Genomic DNA, 26,750 nt, shown 5'->3' on the forward strand with positions numbered 1-26,750 from the left:
GGTAAGAAATTTACCTGCATCAAATATTGTGCACCCTCTCTCAAATCATCTGCATGTACTGGAGCATAAAAAGCCTTCATTTTGTTTTTAATAAGCCACCGCTGATATTTAGCTTGATCAATGGACATCTCTTTCATAGCTTGTCTTCGAGGGCCCTTTAAGGTAAAAATATTAATAAGTCTTTAACTGAAAGGTAATCCATTCCATTTTCATAAAAAAGCTTCCTGTTATCTTGGCTTAAACAGGGCATCTAAACATGGCAGTGGGGGTGGAAGGGAAGTAAAATATAATGCTAGCATTTTACTCTCAAATGGGCGAATTATATTCAATAAAGATTATGAAAAGACAGTGTTGATGGAACAAAGGCACAGAAAGAAAAAGAGAAGGAAACACAGACTTTGAAAAATAAGTAAGTATTGGTAGTAGTAAATGAGAGAAATTATAAAGGACTGAAAATGGAGAAGAGTTTACACAGAGAAAAATAAGAGCCTTCTGTTTTTCTATGGAAAGTTTCCCATCTTGTTTTTCATTTGTCTCAAATGTCTAAGTTAATTCTCAGAAACCTAGAAATATCATTAAAAGTCAAAGTTAGCTATATAAATTCACTTTTCCCTTTGTACTTCTGTTGAACAATTACATATGAAAGGAAATGAGTTTTTTCAACTTGCAATTCTATTTTATTCCTTGTAAGCAACACATGAAATGTATATGGTTTTACCTAAAATGTATTAAGAAAAAACAATCTAAAAATAAGATTAAAAGTTCACCTTAATTATACATGAATAAGACAAGGAACTGGAGAAGGAACTGGCAACCCACTGCAGTATTCTTGCCTAGAAAATCCCATGGACAGAGGAGTCTGGTGGGCTACAGCCCACGGGGTCGTAAAGAGTCAGACATGACTTAGCAACTAAACAAGACAAGGAATAGTACAATTTATCATTATTAGTAGAAAAATTGCCTCTGTGCAATTTCTTATGCTCAAGACTCCAATCTGAATCTATCTACCTGGAGACAGACTGTGAAACTCCACAGGGCCCAAGTGGAGTCAGTGTCTCAGTGTGTTCTTCCACTACCCTGCACACACATTTTACTACTAAACAAGCTGAAGATTAACTCTAGCAGGGGCTGGGACATAGGGCATATAACATGCATTTCTAATACCAAAATAAAATGAGCAATAGAGCCTGGGAGGTAAGTTAATCTGGTAAATAAATACTCCAATTTCTTATGCAGAAAAGATCCATCTAGTGATTTTAGCTAAGAGGCCAAAAACAAAACTACTTTCAGATGAACATTTACCCCTGTTTTTAGTAATTTCCTTACTCATGAATAAAACTAAAATGAATGGGCAAGAATTCAGCTTTCACCCTACTCTTTACATACCAGATACTAAATATTTATCAGTGCCATGATTTGTCCACCACCTCTTCTTTATTCTGACAAGTAAATATCTGTAGCGTTCTTAGGACTTTATGAGATTTATCAGTAAGAAAAAAACACATACCGAATTCCATTCCGGTTCCTTAGTTTTTTTTAGTTCCTTAGTAGGCTGTTTTTCTTAGCTAAAGCAATATTGCTTCCTAAGAGCTACTCAAATTGTTTCAAATCTAGAAAGATTCACAAATTACAAATGATATACAAAGAGTGAAAAATGTTTTAATACAGAAGACAAAACTAGGACTTACCATATGCACATGACCACAGATCATCAAGCCAACATTTTTTGTGAAATCGTGAACAAGATGAAGTAAAGCTGGGCGTGAATTTGGCGCACCCGTCATAACAAGACACTGAGGCCTAATTTAAGATTAAAAGGAGAAATGTAATTAGAGAAATTTAAGGTTTTGATAACATGGACATGATTTCAAGTTGCTTCTATAAAAATACATTGTTATACTAGACTCTCCTTTACAGAACTGTCCTCAAGACACAGGCTACACGATTCTCATAGATGACGACATAACCAGGGTTCCTTGGTACATGAGAAATGCAGAACAAAACCTTCTTTGAGCAAACATCATACCAAATACCCTAAATTAATATGTAATATACATCAATATTCTGGGAGATACTACAGAAAGAAATGACCATGTCCGATTAAAAACATGTAACAACTTTTCATCTTCTAAAGGTAATAAACATTACAATTCTTTCACAGAGTTCACAAACTTCCTGAGAACATGGCCATGTCTTCATGTAAAGAACAGGTCCCTTTCCTTCTTAGCTTGATCACATCATACTCACTTCTGCTTAGTAACATCAGTCTTCCCTAATCTAGCTTAATTTTAATGAATGTTGTTCACCTATGGTGAGGAAAAGGTTTCTATTTGAACTAAAAGTTTTAATTCTATTTCATTACATTGAAAGCCAAAATTAATTCAACTGCCTTTCCAAAAATAAGACAGTGACATGATTTTTCATGTATTTTTAACTCTTGATTTTCATTGACTAGAAATAAAAATCAATCTTGTTTGAGGAAAAAAATTCACATATCCATTTTATAAATTCAAACGGATTCACAAAAACTCATTAAAACAATGTGTATAGTTAAACTTTAACAAAGAGCAGACTAAGAATTCTGACTTACCTATTAAATTAGTTAGTAGCTCCTAACCATACTCATAAAATAAGCACGAAAAGCTGAATAAAGACTAAAACTGATTCAGAATTTTAGCAAGCCATCTGAAAAGCCAGTTCTGTCTGGAAGAACAGATTTGAGGCAACCAAACATGAAGTCATCTTCTAAAGGCCCAGAGACTGCTAGTAGTTCAGTCTCTCCATCTGAGCGTTAGCAGGTTACATGGCTCCCCAACTAAACACTGCCTTTCTTAGCCTTCCTAAAAGTGGTCCTATGACTGATTTCCAGCCCATATGATGTTCCTAATTCCTCATCCTATCCTTTAAAAGGAACCTGGGTCACCCTCCATACTTTCTTTCCCTTTTCTGTGACCTAGACTGTGGAGTTGGTGATGTCTTTGGCCATATGGACATAAAAACATACCCTAGGGAATGGCAGGCTGATGAGGTAAAAGGAAGAAATGTGGGACTTGAGTGACCAAGTGCAGCCAATCTATGTAGCAGCCATAAACTATCCATCTACCTTTGGACTATCACAGAACACTGATCTCCATCTTGTTTAGCCACTTTGTTTTTTCAGCTTTTTGTTATGGTAGTTTAACCTATTACTAATATAACCTCATACTGTGGGAAATGAACTTGTAGTCCCTATCTTTACTAAACAGTAAACATGTTAGTCAACATACCACAAAGGCATAATTTGGGTATAATATTGTACCAAAAAAAGGTATAGAACAAAGTATATTAGGGAAGACTTCTAGTAGAGAGACTCTCTCTACTACAATAGAATATTCTATTCTAGCGTGAATATCTGCCTTCATCTTTACTCCCTCTTTAAAAATCTCCATAGTATGATAGGATTTTTTTTTAAGTCACCAAAATATGGAGAAAAGGATAGGACACAATTGCACTGAAATTTTGAAAGCCAGAAAGCACATGCAAGAACAATAAAGGATTTGACAAATCAGGAAAAGGCTAAGTGATAAATGAGCATGAGAGAAAACTGTGAAGCCACCTGATTTTACACCTAAGAATCATCAAAATGCCTAGGACAGGCAGTAGGTGCCTCTGGAAGTGGCAGGGGCAACGTGTTAAAGAAACAAAAATAAGAACTGATTTAAAGTTTGCATAAGAAGCATCTAGATGAACCCAAGTCATTTCCATCACTATGATGGGCAACTGTCCTTGCCTTTCTCCAACCCTATTAGGCTAGGGCTTATGTGTTAGAGGCCTGTGGTCTGGGAGCAGTAGCTGAGGGCATAAGCAACTACTTTAAGCAGGAAATTAGGAGAACATTCGCTATATGCTGGAAACTGGAATCTCCAAGCTGCCTTCTCACTTAGCTCTCAGAACTGTGGTAGCCAGAACTTTATCAGTAAGCAAAGATTAAAAGATTCTTTTCTGAGAAATCTAATCAAATTAAAAAAGAAAACTTCTAAGATGACTTAAATTTCTCAAAGAACCATCATGATCACATTAATCTCCATTAAGGGCTTGAGTGACAGCCCCGCCCCCAATGCAGAACTTCCCCAGCCCCAGATCTCAGACATTTCAGACAAGGCTAAGTCTAAGAACCCAAATTAAAAAGGCAGGAAACGACAAGAAAGACACTTCAAGGAAACAGAAACTACAAAGTGAAGAAAACAAAATCTTTTGGCAAATTTGGTGAAGGCTGAGACAGTGATACACAGAAAGTGAAACAGGAAAAACAATTTATTGGCTACACAGAAAACATAAAACCTGTGCAGGAAAAGAAAGCAATCATAATTTACAAGGCTAAGCTCTGAATTATGCTTTAGAAGTCATACAAATATAAACATCAAGTCTAATCTAATCAAAATAATGACACAAAAATATACTGGGAGCATAGGGTAAAGAGAAGGGTGTGTGTGTGTGTAATAGGCATGCATGGATGAAAGAAATCGAGAGATAATGCCTAAAATTAAAAATCAAACAATACAATAAGACAAACATGCTTTTGGGGAATATGAAGTAAATACTACACAATTCAGCTAAGAGTTGAAATTGGTTACGGGTGGCATAAAAGAAATAGGGATATGAGAAGTAGGACAACTAATTTTCACAACAAATGTAAGCTTTTCCTCTTTTAAATATGTTCATGTATAATTCTGATAAGAATTTTAAAACACTTGTTAGAGTAAACTTTTTTTAAAAAGTTTTTTTTAAAAATTCCTATTTCTATAATAAGTCAAAGAACAGTTTTTTATTGACAGCAAGTTAATTCTGATTCTTGATCATACTCTCAGTTCTGGGATACAGCTTTTTACGCAAAGGAAGGATTTCTATTTTCTGCCATACTTTGCATTAACTATTCAAAACATTAAAAAATGTGCTGAAATTCAAGTTTTCCTTCCAGGGCTCTCATTTCTTTTCCCTATTTCTTTCTACTCCAAAACTGAAGATCTGTGGTCTATGGGAATCTTTCATTCGAGAAAACAAAGTGGTGGAGGGGGGGTGGATATTCAAAGAGTGACAAAAAGTATATATTAATACAAAGATTTTTCTTCTTGGGAGAAATTTGGTAGAGCACTTCTTTTCTGGCACTTTTCCACTCTTGAAATTTTCTTTTAAAAAGATTTTGTCTTTTGTTTTACATAAAACAGGAACTTATTCCTGTGATTACTGTGCAGAAGCCAATGAGACGCAATTACTCATGACTGGAGTTGCCTGTTCAGAACCAGGCTTACGTGAACAGTAGGAGAATGACTGTCTAATGGTATATTTTTTAAAAAGAACAAGCCTACTTTTAGCTACACTTAACAATTATCTATAATTTTTAAGAATCTATATAAATAAATTAATACTTTTGGATTTACAACAGTGCTTTAATAACTGAATCTCATCAACTATTAGAAAACATATTGAATTAAGGAATAGCTTTTAAATTGATGACTGATAAACTACTTTAAGATAAAATAAAAAGTAATATATTGAAAGAAGTAGTAAGGAATGCTCTTTACTCTGACATTGATTCTTTATCACAAAAACTGATTTCTAGTTCCACAGTGAGAACAAAGCCACTAACATGAAAATATTTACAACCTTAGTAAAATTATGAAACAAGAATTTTTATGAATTTCATCTTTAATAGTTATAAACTTGAATGGCCACAGAGGGGGGGAAAAAGTTTACTTTAATGATACCTATTTAAAAGCCTTCAAAAAGAGACCTCCAAAACTTCTGTAACATTTTTATAAGGTAAATGATAATTTTCCTCTTTCTAAAATTTTGAGAAGCCTCAACCTTGTTTTTGAATAAACTGCTCAAATCAAACCAAACAAGAAACAATATTCTATGCTTTTAGATAATTTTTCATGAAATATCACCACATGAAAATATTACTAAACAATAAATGAAGAACCGATTGCCATCTAAGACAAATGTTTCTGTGTTACCTGATCACTTACCTGAAGTTTTTCACGTGGTCTTCTACTCCAGAAAGACGAATTGAATGCTGCAGTGCATTCAGGTAGGTCAGAGCTTGTGTAGAGGAGCCCCAGTTCACATCTGTGAGAGGACAGTGTTCATGCACCATAATACCGGTAATCACAAGTCATCAATAACCAATGCTTTCACATTTAAAAAATCAGCTGCTAAAATAAACTGTTGTACTCAGGAATTTCAATAGTTCAAGTCTACAGCATGAAATTAAGACAATGCTAATCTGAGCTATTATTAACATTTAAAGAAAATATTCAACTTGGAAAAGACGAGATGAAAGGGCTGCAGACATGCTGTGCATGCAACTCTAAATGAGTCTTGCAAAGAAAACATTTAAAAATTATTGTTTATACAACCAAAGGTCAAGAAGGAAAGAGGCAGATCTATGATTGTTATAAAGTACTATTTATAGTACTTCACCGTTTAAGTTATTTGAACATCAAGGCAAATTTTACTTCTTATTGAATAAACAGTCTAAACACAAATGATGATTTTAGACATGTTACTTTATAGAGACGTAATAGGCATATTAGAGAAATAATTGTTTCTAAGATATTTAAAACAATATCTTCTTTGTCCATTTCATTTCTAAAGCCACCATTCTAATCCAAAACCTCATTCTCTCATACTTGGATTACAAAATGTTTCCTCACTGTTTAAAATAACTACACTGCAACTACTCTTGTCATCTCTTCCTAATCTACTCTATTGGGCCACAACTTTTCAAGTCTTTTTCAACAGACTTTCCTGTTACATGCTATCACACTAAATAACTGGACTAATACTAACCTATCCCAGCATCTGCTTATGTGGAGATATACCCAGCAGTTATCAATGTTACACATTCTAAATAATCTTTAACTATTTCCCTCTTTATTTCCCAGTTAAGTACATCTGTCTAATTTTCCTTGCTACACAGTAAGCTAGTGGGAAGATACTATGTGTTCTAATACTTTGTGATTCTGTGGTACAAATTATAGTAGGTACTAAACCACAGTAGGCAATACATATAATGCTTAGCAGGCTAATAGAAACTACTGTTTACATAAAATCCTTTCAAAGATTAATTTTAAAACATATTGAGTAAAACAATGTTTATTACATGAATTTTTTATTTTTCTACAAATAGGATTAATTAAATTTAACTCATGGGTAAGAATGAAATTCCACAGAATAAAAAGTCTTGGAGTAACTTTTTCATTAAAACTACATATATTTAGAAATAAAGCATTTTAGGTTTTATGCAAAGGGCCTTTGCAAAATACAAAAGATGGATGTTTAGATATGAAAAGGTACAAAGAGTGTCTAGACATTTTTTAGCTTGAAATACTAAATAGTAAGAGAGAAGACTACTGACCTGGTTTTTTGTAGGTAACATAAATGTAAAGTCCAAGAACTATCACGTATGTTAGCAATGCAGCCCACCAGTTAATGACAAACATGACTATGCAACAGAGAATCGCTCCAAGAAGTGATATCCACATGTTGTAGTATTTGAATGCAGGACGCCACCCTAACAAAACAAATAAATAGATAAATAGAAGTCACTCAGCTACCTCATATGCATGCACAGAATAAATTTCTCTGTGGCTGCCACACTGAGAAGTCTTTAAATGTGAAATGTAAAGCTAATTAAACAGTAAAGTCATAGACCACTACTGATCATTATGTCATGATTCTTGATAGCCATGAAGTGGGCACATCTATTTACACCAACACTATCCTATCTTACTAGTTCCCTATTCAAAAAGTCCTTACTAAAAAATACAAATCAACCTAAACTCAGTGAATGCTAAAGATCAGAGAAGATTAAAAAATTAGGTTTCAAGTTGAGTCCTTAATAATGAGATTTTATTTTCTGGTTTTTAGCACAAGACACATCCATATGTTAATGAATATAGAAAACAATTCAAATATATTGTTCTTCAGAATTGTTAAAAAAAAACCTCATCTACTTTCTAGAAAAACTACAGAAATATATCTTACTATTTGGCAAAGCATTTCATTTTGATAAAATTTATATTCTTTTTTAAAAATTAAGCTTTAAATTTTGAGATAAGTGCAGATTCACACAAAGTTTTAAGAAAGAATATAGAGATTCTGGGGACCCTTTACCTAATTTCTCCCAGTGATAACATCTTGCAAAATGATACCAAAATATCACAGCTAAAATATTGATATTAAAATAGTCAAGATAAAGAAAAGTTCAACATAAGAATCCCTTGTGTTGCCCTTTTATAACTACACCCACATCCATCTCTAAACTATATATTCTTAAAAACTGAAGCTAAGATGTTTGTGTCCTAAGTTCCCATGTTTTATCTTTCTTGTTATGAGAAACTTCTAGGCCCATAGAAGCAATAGTGTTTTTGTTACTTCATTTCCTTCTCTGATATCCAACTGTTGTCATGGTTTATAACAAAATACCCATAAAAACTGTATATGGAGTAATTTTTCAGTTGATAAAGACCCCTTATATTAGAATTCCACAGAACTCATTGTGTTAAAAGTATTCCTGGATAGGGTACTATTATCATAACAATGTTCTTAGAACTGATAAATACAGGAAAAAACAAAATAATTCTTTCACAGTTAGCCAGAATTTGAGATTAATGCTATTTTAAATTATTTGAAGCAAGAAACAAACATTGTTTACCAATAAACTGCAAAAAGATCTCTGAAGACTCAGTTTGACTCAACTATAAAGGCAGAATGAAGCATTAGTGAACGAATTCCACACATGCCATCTTTTGAAATGTATTTAAATTTTATTTTCTCTAAAATCAAACACTGTCACATTTACGAAACTTTTAAAGAAAATGTAAAGTCACCTGGAGATTTTGCAAGTGATGCATGAAACACTGAAAAATTGATCAGTGCATATGATGCAAGGAAGAAGTTAGAGATAATTGGAGCAATAACATTCAACTCAGCTGCAAAAGAAACATGAAGCACATTAAACAGACATATTAAACATTTTGTAACTTTTCAAAACTATGAATCATTTCAAACCTTTAGATAATGCATAGTGCTCCTAAATCCACAACCCAAATTTAATGAACTTTGCTACACATACTTCATATACTTTAAATCATATCCTACATACACAGTAGAAACCTCCTTTATGACTCACTCTCCCAAAGCTGAAATATTCTTTCCAGTGACGTTATACTGTTTTCCTACACTCATATATGGTTCACAAGGATTATGGAGCATTGTTTTGGCTGTTTTAAAAATTACATAAATTACATCATACTACATTATCATTTGGTCATTTGATTTTTTTTACATTCATTATTTTTGAGATTCATCCATATTAACATATGAAAACCAAGTTTATTCACATTTTTACTGCTGAATATTATTCTGCTGTTTCACTCAAGTTGTTTCCATTTTTCACTATTATAATTAATGACACTAAAGATATTCTTATATATGCAAGTTTCTGCAGGGTACAAAGCTCTAAGAACTGGTGGATCATAGGAAACTTTACTAAAAATTGCCAAACTGTTCTCAAAAAGTAGCTATACCAGATCATTTTTAAGCATCAGATGAGAGTTAGTTTCCATGGTATAATCAAAAGTCCAAAAGTTCTTTAAGACCCATTAGCTTCCTTACAATCAGAGGCAAAGGAGCCAAAAAGATCAGCAGAGGTTCTACCTTCATGGAAGACACCATAATCCTTTACCCTATGCTATTATCATACTTGTTTTAGGGATAAGAACGTAGGAGCTCCCTTTAGCCTAATAGGTAGTCAGTGAGGGTAATGAGCTTGAGCAAATATTTAATGAACGCTATTATCTAGAGTATTTTCTAAACACTCTTTTCCTTTGATTAAAAATAAACTTAGTATAGCAGGCAAAATAACATCTTATGACTTAATGACTCAATGTTGAAAGTTAATACTATAAATGCACCAAAATCTACATTAGCACACATGTACAGACTAACCAATTAAGATGAATCCAAGTGCAATTAAGAATGTTAAGATGTAGCCACGAAGAGGTTCATTATTTTTCCCATAACCTTTAGCAAACATCTGGAAAGCTGGGTAGATGTTGTCCTTACATAGAGCCTAATAAAGAAATGTAAACATTAAAATGGAATACATCGAAATAAGACATACAGATCTGCTTACAGTTACAACAGGTTAATCAGGAAACGAACCCAAGTTTCTAATTCTTGGTCCTCTTTTTTTTCTTCTCATACTGCATCATCAACAAATTGTAAAGAAGATTCAAACATTTCCAGTATCAGAAAGGCAGGAAATTTAGAATACACTGCAGTTTTTATCTATTTTACCCCACAGCAGTATGACAGTCTTACATGAATAAAAAGTCAAAGAAGCAGGCATATATATAGAAGTGTGGAAGCTTGAGAAGTATGATAGATGTGAAAACCAAGTCCAAATCTAAGGCTTAGAGCAAATAAAAATCCTAATTATAAAACTTAATCACTTTTCTTAAAACAATACTGAAAATAGTTTTAGGAAATATTCTATACTTCTCTGTATTAATTATAACAAGAAATTAAGAACAAAGCTGCAGAATCAATACTTCATTTGTTTTAGTAATAAAAAGTACTTTCTATGCAGTATCAGTTGTTTGTTTATTTGATGCTCACTAAAGGGAGATAATGTTTTATTTATCATTATATCCTGAGCACCTAACATAATGTATGGCACATACTAGACATTCAAATATTCATAAAAATAAAACACTCATTTTGGCATTATGCTAATAGGAACAAGATAAAGTATCTTCTTTTGATTTGTGGTACTTTTCATCCTCGGTAAGACATGAAAATTTATGCTAACAGAGTATGTCAAAAAAGCAAAAACTCATTACCATTTCCAGAAATACTACTCAAAAATTATACCCTGTCAGTGGATAAATGCACAACTGTTTATATACATATACATATCGACATTCCTGTGCATAAAATTAAATATGCCACTCTTGATATATGCGTTGGCATGTATCATATAAATACACAGGGCTGACATTAGTAAATAAATCATTTAAAAATAATAAAAATCCCATTGGAAATATATTACCTTGCCTACCTCTTTAATAAAATTTGCAATGTGAAAATACTCACCTGAAATATTTTGGGTGCACTCACAAGAGATGCTAATGCAGAAGAAAGAGTGGCTGAGAAGATACCTGCAGAAATTAATGGTGCAAAGCCTGACACCATGCTCATTACCTTAAAAAGTGACAACAATGGAAAAGTAAGTCATATACAATTCAAAAAAATCCACAACACTATATACATCTTTACTATTCTTATGAAGAACACTGATAGTAATACTGGGGAGAATATGATAACAAACGCAATAGTCCACAGTAATAATGGTTACTTACATGCATTACAAACTTCTGAAAATGATGTATCACCAACCCTTAATTAATGTTAAAAAAAAACTTTTTATTTTGTACAACATCAAAGGCGAACACAATGGCAGCAAGAAGAGCATGCCAAACTACAAAATATGCATCAGTTTCAACAGGCCAATCTTTGCATTATTATAAATCATTTCACACATAAATGTTCCAGATAGCATTTCATGCATAAATGTTTCAGTGTGTACCTCTAGTGGGTAAGAACTTTTAAAAACTGTAACTACAGTCACTGTCACATCTTAAAAACTGCTTAATTCTTTAACAGCATCAAATACTCAATTGCATCCACAGTTCCCAAATTCTTTCTCTTTTCTTGCTTTTTAAAATAGTTCGTTCAAATCAGGATCCACAAAAGGATTACACTTTATATTGAGTGGTTTTGTCTTATCTTTTTCAATCCACAGATTTATCCTTTCTTTACATTTTATATTATTTCTCCCAGAGAAGCCCTATGCTCTGGATTTTGCTGACAATCTCCACTGCCTTGTTTAATTTGTTCCTCTCACCTCTATTTCTAGTCAACTGGTAGGTAGATCTAGACAATTAATCAGACTAAGGTGCACAATAATACTCCAAACTGGTATGATAGATACACTTCTGTCAGGAAGGTTGTTTTTTTTTTTGATGTTAAGATAGTAGATTGGTATCGTGGTTATGTTTTTTGTTTGTTTTTAAAGAATCCTTATTTTTTTAAGCTAAAAGTAGAAATATCCAGTCAAAAAGATTTAAGTCTAGGAGTTGCCTCTAAGTAATCTGTGAATTGGGGGTCATAAACAAAGCACCACTAGCCACGCTTTAATAACTGATGAAGCTAGAAAATGTGTATGTCAGGTACATTAGATTGCTTTCTCTCTCTTTGAACATGTTCAAATATTTCCCTATAAGGAAGTTAAATTTAAAAAATATAGATCACTAACTTAGATGATGAGAAGGCAATAAAATAAACCCCAAACTGAGGAGCATATGCAAAGTAATTTGCCTGAACCCTTCAAAACGTCAACATCTTGAAAGATTAAAAACAAGTAGGCTGTGAATTCCTCTAGGTTAAAGCATTTTAAAATAACACAACTAAAGGCCATGTGTGACAAGAGACTGAATCCTGGATCAGGGAAAAATGAACTGGGGCATTATTGGAAGAAGTGAGGAACTATGAATATGGAATATATATTTAGACAACAGTATTTCATCAACACTGGGATTACTTGGGTTGGATAATTCAACCACACTTGTAAAGAATGTTCTAAATACTTCAATCTGACTGTCATGTTGTGATGTCTATAATTTATTTCCATTGGTTTGAGGAGAAAAATACTATACCTATAAACAACCAATAAATACAAATGAAGGGTAGGTAGGTAGGGTAGGTTTTCATAGCACTGTTCCTTGTGTACCTTTAAAATCTGTCAAAATATAAAGTTGACTTTGAAGAACTGTTTAATGGATTTAGGTACTGTTAATCTATCCATTATAAATTTTACCAGTAGTGAATGATCATCACACTTTGCTTATTAAACAATGGTGAGTCAAAGGTTTCTGAGGACATTAAAATATAGAAATATAATAAGAAATATAAAACTAAATAAAATGAAACATTTACAATAAAGTGACCCAATTATATGTGCATATATTTATCAATTATATGCAAAATAGCGGTATATAGTGTGCCTTTATATAGATTTCATGATGGAGTCTCCATTTATATGCTCCTCAGTAATGTTCTATTCACCATTCTTCATTTCTCCAAGTGATAAGCAATTAATAATTTGACAGAATTTTCTTTCCATTCTCTATCACTTCACAAAGTACTTTTAAAAAATTTACTTAAATTAGAAAAGCAGATTTACATATACCAAACTCCTATACTTTGATTAAGTCCATACTTCCTATACTTAGACTTAATAAAGACAACATACTTTTGTAGTTTAAGGCAACAACACAGAAATCTGATTGGCATTTTCAGTCACTGGGCAGAGACCAACATTTGTGCCTTTCATACACAATATCAATGTCAGAACTGGCCTGAATAATTAGCTGGACATGAATACTTTCTTTCATTCTACGATTTTGCCTAGTCTTGTGACTAGAAAAAACAAACATCTATTACATAATTGAGTTCAATATTTTTAACCACTGAAAGTGCAGCCAATTGTTTGAAACTATACAAAAGAAAATATACATAATGTCATTAAAAATTTTCATGTAAACTACACAGATTCTATATAAAATGTCTACATAATATTTCTACATAATGTCCTGAAATACATTAAATCCTCAACTATTCTGTTCATTAGGTTTAAATATTACTGGAAAAACACAAGGAAGCAGAATTTTTATTTTCCACTTTGAATTTGTAGATCTATTCTATAACTTTACCACAAAATATCTTGTGTTAATCTCCTGAATCTATCTATACCTTTGAGTTTTTTCTTTCTAGCATCCTGAGAATTATCAAGCAACTCTCAAAATATCCTCCAAATTCTAGTAGTTCCTTTTCATCTTATAAATCTTATCTAAAACTCATAAATTTTACAAAAATAGAATAAATAAAAAGTAGGACTGGTATTTGGCAAATACTTGAGCAGTAGTACTAATCTTTATTGGGTCTTCCTTTGTAGATCAGTCAGTAAAGAATCTGCCTGCATTCTCTGAGATCTGCTCTTACTAAAGTGGATCAGTGATGAAAGTAGCCAAATCTGAGCATCAGAAGACCACCCGGTGTACCTGATGCATGATCTCTGTAGTTCTGAGAAGCAAAATAATTTAAAATAAGGGGTGTGTGTGTGTGTGTGTGTGTGTTTGGGGGTGTGTGTGTAAAGGTGACTGGATAATTAAGGGGCTTATTGGTGGGTAAGTGAGAGTTGGTTGTGGGTGTACATGTATGAAAGGCTGATCAGTTCTGAGCAATGATGAAAAGTTTTTACTGCAGAACTTTATATAACTATGAAGGTTTCTACACTTGATCTGAGCTCAAAAAGAAAAAAAAAAAAAAAAAAGAATCTGCCTGCAATGCAGGAGACTCAGGTTCGATTCCTGGGTCGGGAAGATCCCCTGGAGAAGGAAATGGCAACCCACTCCGGTATCCTTGCCTGGAGAATCCCATGGACAGAGAAGCCTAGCAGCCCACAGTCTATGGGGTGGTCGCAAGAGACGGACATGACTTAGCGACTAAACTAGTACTACTACTACTAATCTTTACAGAGTTCACACGTTTACTAGTTCACAAACTTTTAAGCATTCATTAATAATTTAATTCTGCTGTTCAATGGTGGTTTAACACAGCATCACTATATTAGCCATATTTAATTAAATAAGACTGCTGATACTGATCAATACTTAAAAGGGCATTTATATATAGAGGAATTAGGAAGAAATCTCAAATCAGAAAGCTGAATTCATTTCAGTTAGTATGTATTTAAATTGCTCAAAAATAAAAACAAAATACTTAGGTGTAAATCTAACAAAAAATTTACAGGACTGATGTTCTGAAAACTACATAATAATGATGAAGGAAGTCAAAGAAGATCTATTTAGATGGTAGAATATATGTATTCACGTAAAGCTATCAATTCCCCCCAAACTGATGTACAAGTTTAATGCACTTCCTAAACAAAATTCCAGCAACACTTTTTTGTAGATAAACATAGATTATTCTAAAATTTACCTGAAAAAGCAAAAGAACTAAAATAGCTAAAATAATTTTGAGAAAAGAATAAAGCAGGAGGAATCAAGCTACCTGATTTTAAGACTGATAATCTAATTACAGTACTCAAGAAAGTATGGCATTGTTGGAGGGACAGACACATCAGTGTGACACAACAGAGGAGCCAGAAACGGGCCCAGTACATGACCATGTGTGAGATGCTTTCGTACTTTCTCAAACAGTATGCTATATATAATTACCATTTATTATACCCTATTGGAGAAGTGTTACCCTCTGGGGCCCTTTTGCCCCTGAACAGGCTCAGGTTTCATTCTTTTATATTTTTCTGTTTGCCCCATTATTTACATGGGGCTTCCCAGATGGCACAGTGGTAAAGAATCCATCTATGAATGCAGTAGACTCTGGTTCAATCCCTGGGTGGGGAAGGTCTCCAGGAGGAGGAAATAGCAACCCACTCAAGTATTCTTGCCTGGAAAATGCCATGGACAGGCAAGTGTGGCAGGCTGAAATCCTTGGAGTTGCATAGAGTTGGACATGACTGAGCGACTGAGCATGCACTATTAGCTGCATACCGTCTTCACTGATATATGAGTATAAAGCAATAGCAAAAAGTTTTAAGTTTTTGCTATACTCTGAATGGTAGAATTGACAGCAGTTTGACCTCTAGATGAACACAGAATATTTGTATAATATAAATTTGATGCTCACCTGGAAGTTGTTCATTAGGCCATAGGAACAAGGATTGGTTTCACAAGATGAAAAATCAAAGTTTAATTTGCAGGCTGCAGAAGTACAGTTTGTCAGCTCTGTCACGATGGTGTCATTGACGTTCCCGGTAGCATCCCGAACAACACAAGAACCTGAAGCACAAGTGACAATGAGGACAAATAATCAGGCTAACATTTACCTTCATTTCAAAATTACATATACCCATAAAGAAAGTGACAGTACTGACTGTACGTACTTGCTTATAATATGAATAGAATACGGTGTATTACAGTTAAGAAAGCTTCACCTGGAACAGAATCTGGAAAGCATCACAGTCCCCAGTATTGAGTCAGTGAAATGAAACCTTATGAAGTGTGTATATGTATACACTTAAAAATCTTGTAAACATCACTGTGAAAATGATATATTAGCAAAATCATTTCCTGTACTACTTGATTAAAATGTCCTAAAGCAAATACAGAAACACTATGTTGAAAAAGTTCCAAATGGCAGAAACAGTTTCATATACTCTGAATACTTTATATTTAAAATGTGCCAAAGATCAGACTTGAGATAACATCAAATCTTCTGTGAGGAAAAGTAATTTAAACATGAATGAATTATATAATTCTATTTAAACCTTGTATCAAGTAAGTTCACCTTGATAATACAAAAATATAAGGTGGGAGGAGTTGGGGAGGGATGGTCTGGGACTCTGGGGTAAGCAGATGTAAGCTATTACACGTAGAATGAATAAAAAACAAAGTCCTACTGTATAGCACAGGGAACTATATTCAATACCCTAGGATAAACTATAATGGAAAAGATTAGTAAAAATAATGTATATCCACATACAGCTGAGTCACTTTGCTGTAAAGCAGGAATTAACACCACGTTGTAAATCAACTCTGCTGCAATAAAAAATAAATTAAAAAATTAAAAAAAGAAAACATATAGTATCTGAGATTTGCAGCAGACTGATTAATCAAATACTATGAAAAATCTGTATTCTATAGTCGATGAATTTGGAGTTTGTGATTCTTTTGATTAGTACTAGACTATGATTTATTCTTGTAGTATGCTTAAAATTTTTAACTGTAAAACCTGAATTTTAGAATTTAGACATTAAACACAATGCTTATACTTTAGGAATATGATTTCTGGATAAAGCATTTAATTGCATGAATGTACAATAAATTCAAGACAAGACAGCATCTATAGCCAGTGTATGCAAATTATATGTAAAATCGGTAGTTATTGTTTTCTAGACTAGAATGTTTCAGTTAAAGAACCTATCTTAAATTGGTCTTTCAAAATTATTTACTTACTTACTTACTTGTAAATAAAAACACCAAAACCCTCTTTGTCATGAAAACAATTTCTAAAGGCAGTGCCATTATCTTATTTTTGGCAGCAAAATTGGCTTCCTCACACATAAAAGATTTAGAGACGGGCTGACCTCTTAAGTCCTTTCTTCAAGTACTATAACATTATGATTCCATCATTTTATTAAAATAGTTTAAAATCATTTTCATTAATTTAGTAATACTTTTCATTCAATGTAGTATCTCCTATTAATTGAAATCAACTTTTTATGGTAAAAAATGTCAGGTTCTGCATAATGGCCTTGAAACAATCTTAATACAGTAAGATTATATAAAAACATAAAAAAATAACCATCATAAACAAAAATATGCTAAAATTTGTGAAGATTGGAAAGTAAAATTCATTTACTTCTACACATGAATTATATTTTCTGTAAATATGTCTCAGTGAAATTTAAGAATCTGCAGATGAGATTTTATATAACTTTCTAACTTACTATATAATTAAATGAAAATCCCAGGCAAGAAACAATAGAGTATTTTGTGGCTTAGACAACATGTATTAAGTCACCACTAGCTTACTTAAGTACTTTTGAAATAAAATACAAAACTCCATGTCTTTTTATTGAAATAGTTCTTAATTTAAAAGTTAGAAATATAACGTCATGAAAACGAATATTTATAGTACATACACCATTAAACGACTGAAACACATAGAGAAATGTAAGGTTATTTACCTACAGATACTGCAATTCCTATGTAAACCAGTGTAGTAATTAAAATGGCTAAGAGTGTTCCTTTGGGTATGGCTGACTGAGGATCCTAGAAGACAAAAACATTTTTTAAAGTCTACCTTTAAAAATAAATATATGTATATCATTTTTATATGAAATCAGTAAAGTACTTTATAATACTCACTGCAAGATCACCTGAGATATTTGCTCCGGCCAGAATGCCAGTTGCAGCAGGAAAAAAGATGGCAAATACAGAGAAAAAGGTCTCTTCGTCTCGAAAATCTGGCCCAAAGTTCTCATTAAATATTTCAGCTATAGAGAATAAAATATTTTTGGCAATTAATGGATAGCAGATTAGGCCATAAAATTTTAGGTTAAGAGTAAGTGGTGAGCTATGATCCCTGACTTTTCTTCAGTTCCAATAACTGGTAAATTCTTGAATATTTTCAAATTCAAGCACTGGTGTTCCTCTTTTCTTGTATGAGGAAAACAGTTTACATCCAAAATAGTGGTTTGATCTGGTTCATGCACTATTATTTTGTATACCTTACTAATTATGTTTGAAATACCTCTAACTTGAGTCTTAAGACAGGCCAAGAGGTCAAAAAAACAAGAGAGCAGGTAGAAGGAAAAAAAGGACATCACACTAACCTGGAACCATTTTTTTCCCCTTACATCCAACTTATCTGTACTGTTTTCTCTATTTCCTAGGGGTGAACTGTTTGACTTTTGAGGCTATCCATCAGGTATTTAGATAATTTTTAGCTAAGACAAACTACCTAAAGATCCTTTCCATTTCAATAATAATGAAAGTGTCAACTAGTTCCTACTATTTCCGTCTATTCTAATAGGTCCTCAAATTAAAACCAATAAAATGTCATCTATCCATCCACTCATCTATCCATCCCGTATCTGAGTATACACCGTGTGCCAATATTGGAGCCATCTGGTATCTCAAGGTCCTGAGAAGTCCAATAGCAACAAGCTACCTTCATGGAACTTAAAGTATCAATAGTAGTAGTAGTTGTAGTTTAGTTGCTAAGTTGTGTCCAACTCTTGCGACCCCATAGCCTGCCAGGCTTCTCTGTCCATGGGATACTCCAGGCAAGAATACTGGAGTGGGTTGCCATTTCCTTCTCCAGGGGATCAGGAATCGAACCCAAGTCTCATGCATAGCAGGCAGATTCTTTACCGACTGAGCTACAAGGGAAGCCCTTGTAGTATAAATAGGGAGCTACCAAATAAGTTTAAAAAAAAAAAAAAAAGGTCACTGCAAACAGCAGTAAAAGTACTCAATGGAAACAGGGTGTTGTGACAAATAATCAGAGATAATCTAATTCAATGAGTTTATTACACAAAGCTAAAATGATGCAACTAAGGAGTTAACACTTAAGTTGAGACTTTACAGAGCAGGAATCAGCCACGTGATGTTCCAGGAAAGAGTACAGCAGGAATGACCAACAACATATAGAAAGGCCCTACGGCAGGAAGAAGGTTTAGCTCTTTTGAAGAACTGAAAGAAGGCAAAGCTCTCACAGTACGGGGGAGATGAAATGAAATGGAAGGGATCAGCAGGGGTGAGATCATGCAAAATTTTATGAGTTTAGATTTTGTACTCAATATAATGAAAAGCCAAGGTGGGCACAGAATCATGCAAATGACATGGTATGATCAATGCTTATGTGGATGCTGCAGAGATAATGGACTGAAGGATCAGCAACTGAAGCAGGGGAACCAATTAGAAGGTTACTGTAGTGGTTTAATCTAGTGATGGGAGAATAATAGTGATGGGGGGGGGGAGGAGCCAAGATGGCGGAGGAGTAGGACGGGGAGACCACTTTCTCTCCTACAAATTCATCAAAAGAATAACTGAACGCAGAGCAAACTTCGCAAAACAACTTCGGAATGCTAGCTGAGGTCATCAGGCGCCCAGAAAAGCAGCCCATTGTCTTCGAAAGGAGGTAGGACAAAATATAAAAGATAAAAAGTGAGACAAAAGAGCTAAGGACGGAGATCCGTCCCGGGAGCTCTTAGGCGGCATTGCTTGGGGTAGGGTCCGGGCCCGAGTGCCCTGAGGACAATCGGAGGGAACTTCTGTGAGTTGCCAACTTGAACTGTGGGAGACCAAAAGAGAGAGAGAAAATTAACCGGCCGGAACACACTGCCGGCCGTTCGCAGAACAAAGAGACCGAGAGGGTCCAGAGAGGAGCTCGCAGGCTGCGGACCGGCCCAGCCCCGCCGGAGGCAGGAGGCACGGGGGAGGGGAAGGTCGCGGCGAGACACAGGGCGCAGGCACCCGACCGGCGCGGGCGGGGACTGGGGCTGGGGACGCAGAGGGCGGAAGGCGCGCGAGCCCGACTGGCGCCAGCGGAAACTGAGTCTGGGTCCGCGGAAGGGAGGGGGCGCGCCACACCTGGGTAGAGTGCGCCCACCAAGCCCCTGGCTGCCTGGACCGCTCTGACGGGGAAGGCACAGAGAGCAGGCGCAGCTTTTCCTTCCGCGCTTTTGTGGAACACCCGAGGGCTGGAACCTCGCGCAGCGCGGGGCGCGCTCCATATAGAACAGCTGGGAGCCTGAGCAGCGCAGACGGAGAAAGCAGCGTCAGCCCCTCCCGGCAGCCCCAGCCCATCCCCGAGGCGCAAGCCTGCCCTCACAGCGCCAACCCCTCCCTGCCCCGCAGAGCGACGGAACTAGCTACCTGAATAAGAGTCCACCTCCGCCCGCCTGTGTCAGGGCGGAAATGAGGCTCTGAAGAGACCGGCAAACAGAAGCCAAATAAACAAAGGGAACCGCTTCAGAAGGGACTGGTGCAACAGATTAAAATCCCTCTAGGAAACGCTGACTACACCGGAGGGGCCTGTAGATATCGAGAAGCGTAAGCTGGAACGAGGAGCTATCTGAAACTGAGCGAACCCACACTGACCGCAACAGCTCCAGAGAAACTCCTAGATATAATTTTACTTTTTTCTCTTTTTTTTAATTTTTTTTCTTTTCTTTTTTTTCTTTTTTCTTTCTTCTCTTTTATTTTCCTTTAAAATCCCCTATTACTCCCCCATTACTCCTTAACTTTCATTTCCACAGACTTTTATGATTTTTTAATTAGGGGGAAAAAAAAAATTTTTTTTTTCTTTTTTTTTCTTTTTTCTTTTTCTTTTTTTTTCTTTTTTTTCTTTCCTTTTTCTCTTCTATTTTCTATTTTTCTTTTTCTCTTATTTCTTTTAAAGTCCTCTAGTACTCCTCTACTACTCCTTAATTTTCATTTTCAATACACTATAATCTTACAAAAAAAAAAAAAAAGAAAAGAAGCCCTATTTTTAAACCGAAGATTATTCTCTCCCAATCTTGACTCTCTGTTTTCTACCTCAGAACACCTCTATTTCCTCCTTTCCCCTTCTCTTCCCAATCCAATTCTGTGAATCCTTGTAGGTGACTGGGCTACGGAGAACACTCTGGGAACAGACAGCTGCGTAGATCTGTCTCTGTCCTCTTGAGTCCCCCTTTTTCTCCTCCTGTTCATCTCTATCTCCCTCCTCCCTCTCCTCTTCTTCATGTAACTCTGTGAACCTCTCTGGGTGTCCCTAACGGGGGAGAATCTTTTCGCCATTAACCTAGAAGTTTTATTATCAGGGCTGTATAGTTGGAGAAGTCCTGAGACTACAGGAAGAATAAAACTGAAATCCAGAGGCAGGAGACAAGCCCAAAACCTGAGAACACGAGAAAACTCCTGACTACATGGAACTTTAAGTAATAAGTGACCGTCCAAAAGCCTCCATACCTACACTGAAACCAACCACCACCCAAGAGCCAATAAGTTTTAGAGCAAGACATACCACGCAAATTCTCCAGCAACGCAGGAACATAGCCCTGAGCGTCAACATACAGGCTGCCCAAGGACACACCTAACACATAGACCCATCTCAAAACTCATTACTGGGCACTCCATTGCTCTCCAAAGAGAAGAAATCAAGTTCCACGCACCAGAACACTGACGCAAGCTCCCCTAACCAGGAAATCTTGACAAGCCAATAGTCTAACCCCACCCACTGGGTTAATCCTCCACAATAAAAAGGAACCACAGACCTCCAGAATACAGAAAGCCCACTCCAGACACAGCAATCTAAACAAGATGAAAAGGCAAAGAAATACCCAACAGGTAAAGGAACATGAAAAATGCCCACCAAGTCAAACAAAAGAGGAGGAGATAGGGAATCTACCTGAAAAAGAATTTAGAATAATGATAATAAAAATGATCCAAAATCTTGAAAACAAAATGGAGTTACAGATAAATAGCCTGGAAACAAAGATTGAAAAGATTCAAGAACTGTTTAATAAAGACCTAGAAGAAATAAAAAAGAGTCAATTAAAAATGAATAATGCAATGAATGAGATCAAAAACACTTTGGAGGGAACCAAGAGTAGAATAACGGAGGCAGAAGATAGGATAAGTGAGGTAGAAGATAAAATGGTGGAAATAAATGAAGCAGAGAGGAAAAAAGAAAAAGGGATCAAAAGAAATGAGGACAACCTCAGGGACCTCTGGGACACTGTGAAACGCCCCAACATTCGAATCATAGGACTTCCAGAAGAAGAAGACAAAAAGAAAGGCCATGAGAAAATACTCGAGGAGATAATAGCTGAAAACTTCCCTAAAATGGGGAAGGAAATAGCCACCCAAATCCAAGAAACCCCGAGAGTCCCAAACAGGATAAACCCAAGGCGAAACACCCCAAGACACATATTAATCAAATTAACAAAGATCAAACACAAAGAACAAATATTAAAAGCAGCAAGGGAGAAACAACCAATAACACACAAAGGGATTCCCATAAGGATAACAGCTGATCTATCAATAGAAACCCTCCAGGCCAGAAGGGAATGGCAGGACGTACTGAAAGTACTGAAAGAGAATAACCTACAACCTAGATTACTGTATCCAGCAAGGATCTCATTCAGATATGAAGGAGAATTCAAAAGCTTTACAGATAAGCAAAAGCTGAGAGAATTCAGCACCACCAAACCAGCTCTTCAACAAATGCTAAAGGATCTTCTCTAGACAGGAAACACAGAAAGGTTGTATAAACGTGAACCCAAAACAACAAAGTAAATGGCAGCGGGACCACACCTATCAATAATTACCCTAAATGTAAATGGGTTGAATGCCCCAACCAAAAGACAAAGATTGGCTGAATGGATACAAAAACAAGACCCCTATATATGCTGTCTACAAGAGACCCACCTCAAAACAAGAGACACATACAGACTAAAAGTGAAGGGCTGGAAAAAAATATTTCATGCAAACGGAGACCAAAAGAAAGCAGGAGTCGCAATACTCATATCAGATAAAATAGACTTTCAAATAAAGGATGTGAAAAGAGACAAAGAAGGACACTACATAATGATCAAAGGATCAATCAAAGAAGAAGATATAACAATTATAAATATATATGCACCCAACATAGGAGCACCGCAATATGTACGGCAAACGCTAACGAGTATGAAAGAGGAAATTAATAGTAACACAATAATAGTGGGAGACTTTAATACCCCACTCACAACTATGGATAGATCAACTAAACAGAAAATTAACACAGAAACACAAACCTTAAATGACACAATGGACCAGCTAGACCTAATTGATATCTATAGGACATTTCACCCCAAAACAATCAACTTCACCTTTTTCTCAAGTGCACACGGAACATTCTCCAGAATAGATCACATCCTGGGCCATAAATCTGGTCTTGGAAAATTCAAAAAAATTGAAATCATTCCAGTCATCTTTTCTGACCACAGTGCAGTAAGATTAGATCTCAATTACAGGAAAAAAATTGTTAAAACTTCAAACATATGGAGGCTAAATAACACGCTTCTGAATAACCAACAAATCATAGAAGAAATCAAAAAAGAAATCAAAATATGTATAGAAATGAATGAAAATGAAAACACAACAACCCAAAACCTATGGGACACTGTAAAAGCAGTGCTAAGGGGAAGGTTCATAGCATTACAGGCTTACATCAAGAAACAAGAAAAAAACCAAATAAATAACCTAACTCTACACCTAAAGCAATTAGAGAAGGAAGAAATGAAGAACCCCAGAGTTAGCAGAAGGAAAGAAATCTTAAAAATCAGGGCAGAAATAAATGCAAAAGAAACTAAAGAGACCATAGCAAAAATCAACAAAGCTAAAAGCTGGTTTTTTGAAAAAATAAACAAACTTGACAAACCATTAGCAAGACTCATTAAGAAACAAAGAGAGAAAAACCAAATTAACAAAATTAGAAATGAAAATGGAGAGATCACAACAGACAACACTGAAATACAAAGGATCATAAGAGACTACTACCAGCAGCTCTATGCCAATAAAATGGACAACTTGGATGAAATGGACAAATTCTTAGAAAAGTATAACTTTCCAAAACTGAACCAGGAAGAAATAGAAGATCTTAACAGACCCATCACAAGCAAGGAAATCGAAACTGTCATCAAAAATCTTCCAGCAAACAAAAGCCCAGGACCAGATGGCTTCACAGCTGAATTCTACCAAAAATTTAGAGAGGAGCTAACACCTATCTTACTCAAACTCTTCCAGAAAATTGCAGATGAAGGTAAGCTTCCAAACTCATTCTATGAGGCCACCATCACCCTAATTCCAAAACCAGACAAAGATGCCACAAAAAAAGAAAACTACAGGCCAATATCACTGATGAACATAGATGCAAAAATCCTTAACAAAATTCTAGCAAACAGAATCCAACAACATATTAAAAAAATCATACACTATGACCAAGTGGGCTTTATCCCAGGAATGCAAGGATTCTTTAATATCCGCAAATCAATCAATGTAATACACCACATTAACAAATTGAAAGATAAAAACCATATGATTATCTCAATAGATGCAGAGAAAGCCTTTGACAAAATTCAACACTCATTTATGATTAAAACTCTCCAGAAAGCAGGAATAGAAGGAACATACCTCAACATAATAAAAGCTATATATGACAAACCCACAGCAAGCATCACCCTCAATGGTGAAAAATTGAAGGCATTTCCCCTGAAATCAGGAACAAGACAAGGGTGCCCACTCTCACCACTACTATTCAACATAGTGTTGGAAGTTCTGGCCACAGCAATCAGAGCAGAAAAAGAAGTAAAAGGAATCCAGATAGGAAAAGAAGAAGTAAAACTCTCACTGTTTGCAGATGACATGATCCTCTATATAGAAAACCCTAAAGACTCTACCAGAAAATTACTAGAGCTAATCAATGAATATAGTAAAGTTGCAGGATATAAAATTAACACACAGAAATCCCTTGCATTCCTATATACTAACAATGAAAAAACAGAAAGAGAAATTAAGGAAACAATACCATTCACCATTGCAACAAAAAGAATAAAATACTTAGGAGTATATCTACCTAAAGAAACAAAAGACCTATACATAGAAAACTATAAAACACTGATGAAAGAAATCAAAGAGGACACAAACAGATGGAGAAACATACCGTGTTCATGGATTGGAAGAATCAATATTGTCAAAATAGCTATTCTACCGAAAGCAGTCTATAGATTCAATGCAATCCCTATCAAGCTACCAACGGTATTTTTCACAGAACTAGAACAAATAATTTCACAATTTGTATGGAAATACAAAAAACCTCGAATAGCCAAAATAATCTTGAGAAAGAAGAATGGAACTGGAGGAATCAACCTGCCTGACTTCAGACTCTACTACAAAGCCACAGTCATCAAGACAGTATGGTACTGGCACAAAGACAGAAATATAGATCAATGGAACAGAATAGAAAGCCCAGAGATAAATCCACGAACCTATGGACACCTTATCTTTGACAAAGGAGGCAAGGATATACAATGGAAAAAAGACAACCTCTTTAACAAGTGGTGCTGGGAAAACTGGTCAACCACTTGTAAAAGAATGAAACTAGAACACTTTCTAACACCATACACAAAAATAAACTCAAAATGGATTAAAGATCTAAATGTAAGACCAGAAACTATAAAACTCCTAGAGGGGAACATAGGCAAAACACTCTCGACATAAATCACAGCAAGATCCTCTATGACCCACCTCCCAGAATATTGGAACTAAAAGCAAAACTAAACAAATGGGACTTAATGAAACTTAAAAGCTTTTGCACTACAAAGGAAACTATAAGCAAGGTGAAAAGACAACCCTCAGATTGGGAGAAAATAATAGCAAATGAAGCAACAGACAAAGGATTAATCTCAAAAATATACAAGCAACTCCTGCAGCTCAATTCCAGAAAAATAAATGACCCAATCAAAAAATGGGCCAAAGAACTAAACAGACATTTCTCCAAAGAAGACATACAGATGGCTAACAAACACATGAAAAGATGCTCAACATCACTCATTATTAGAGAAATGCAAATCAAAACCACAATGAGGTACCATTACACGCCAGTCAGGATGGCTGCTATCCAAAAGTCTACAAGCAATAAATGCTGGAGAGGGTGTGGAGAAAAGGGAACCCTCTTACACTGTTGGTGGGAATGCAAACTAGTACAGCCGCTATGGAGAACAGTGTGGAGATTTCTTAAAAAACTGGAAATAGAACTGCCATATGACCCAGCAATCCCACTTCTGGGCATACACACTGAGGAAACCAGATCTGAAAGAGACACGTGCACCCCAATGTTCATTGCAGCACTGTTTATAATAGCCAGGACATGGAAGCAACCTAGATGCCCATCAGCAGATGAATGGATAAGGAAGCTGTGGTACATATACACCATGGAATATTACTCAGCCATTAAAAAGAATTCAGTTGAACCAGTCCTAATGAGATGGATGAAGCTGGAGCCCATTATACAGAGTGAAGTAAGCCAGA

General features: G+C 35.3%; 1 protein-coding gene and 2 non-coding genes across 4 annotated transcripts in view; 2 read left to right on the top strand and 1 right to left on the bottom strand.

Annotated features, from left to right (window-relative positions):
* The window catches only part of SLC12A2 (solute carrier family 12 member 2), a 102,353-nt gene that overhangs the window by 32,299 nt on the left and 43,304 nt on the right, over positions 1-26,750 (bottom strand). For both annotated transcript variants that reach the window (XM_043912197.1, XM_043912196.1), the window contains exons 8-17: positions 18,060-18,187; positions 17,879-17,963; positions 15,817-15,968; positions 11,143-11,250; positions 9,994-10,117; positions 8,874-8,975; positions 7,400-7,555; positions 6,009-6,108; positions 1,689-1,800; positions 15-155 (exon numbers count right to left, since the gene is read on the bottom strand). In XM_043912197.1, coding sequence (XP_043768132.1) covers positions 15-155; positions 1,689-1,800; positions 6,009-6,108; positions 7,400-7,555; positions 8,874-8,975; positions 9,994-10,117; positions 11,143-11,250; positions 15,817-15,968; positions 17,879-17,963; positions 18,060-18,187 — 1,208 coding nt within the window. The remainder of the gene's footprint in view (positions 1-14; positions 156-1,688; positions 1,801-6,008; positions 6,109-7,399; positions 7,556-8,873; positions 8,976-9,993; positions 10,118-11,142; positions 11,251-15,816; positions 15,969-17,878; positions 17,964-18,059; positions 18,188-26,750) is intronic.
* On the top strand, positions 14,117-14,196 carry LOC122701170. Its single transcript, XR_006343007.1, has one exon. It is a non-coding gene; the product is annotated as a small nucleolar RNA U2-19 (small nucleolar RNA).
* LOC122701169 lies at positions 14,346-14,417 on the top strand. Its single transcript, XR_006343006.1, has one exon. It is a non-coding gene; the product is annotated as a small nucleolar RNA U2-30 (small nucleolar RNA).

This window comes from Cervus elaphus, chromosome 9, assembly GCF_910594005.1.
Source record: "Cervus elaphus chromosome 9, mCerEla1.1, whole genome shotgun sequence".
Lineage (NCBI taxonomy): Eukaryota > Metazoa > Chordata > Mammalia > Artiodactyla > Cervidae > Cervus > Cervus elaphus.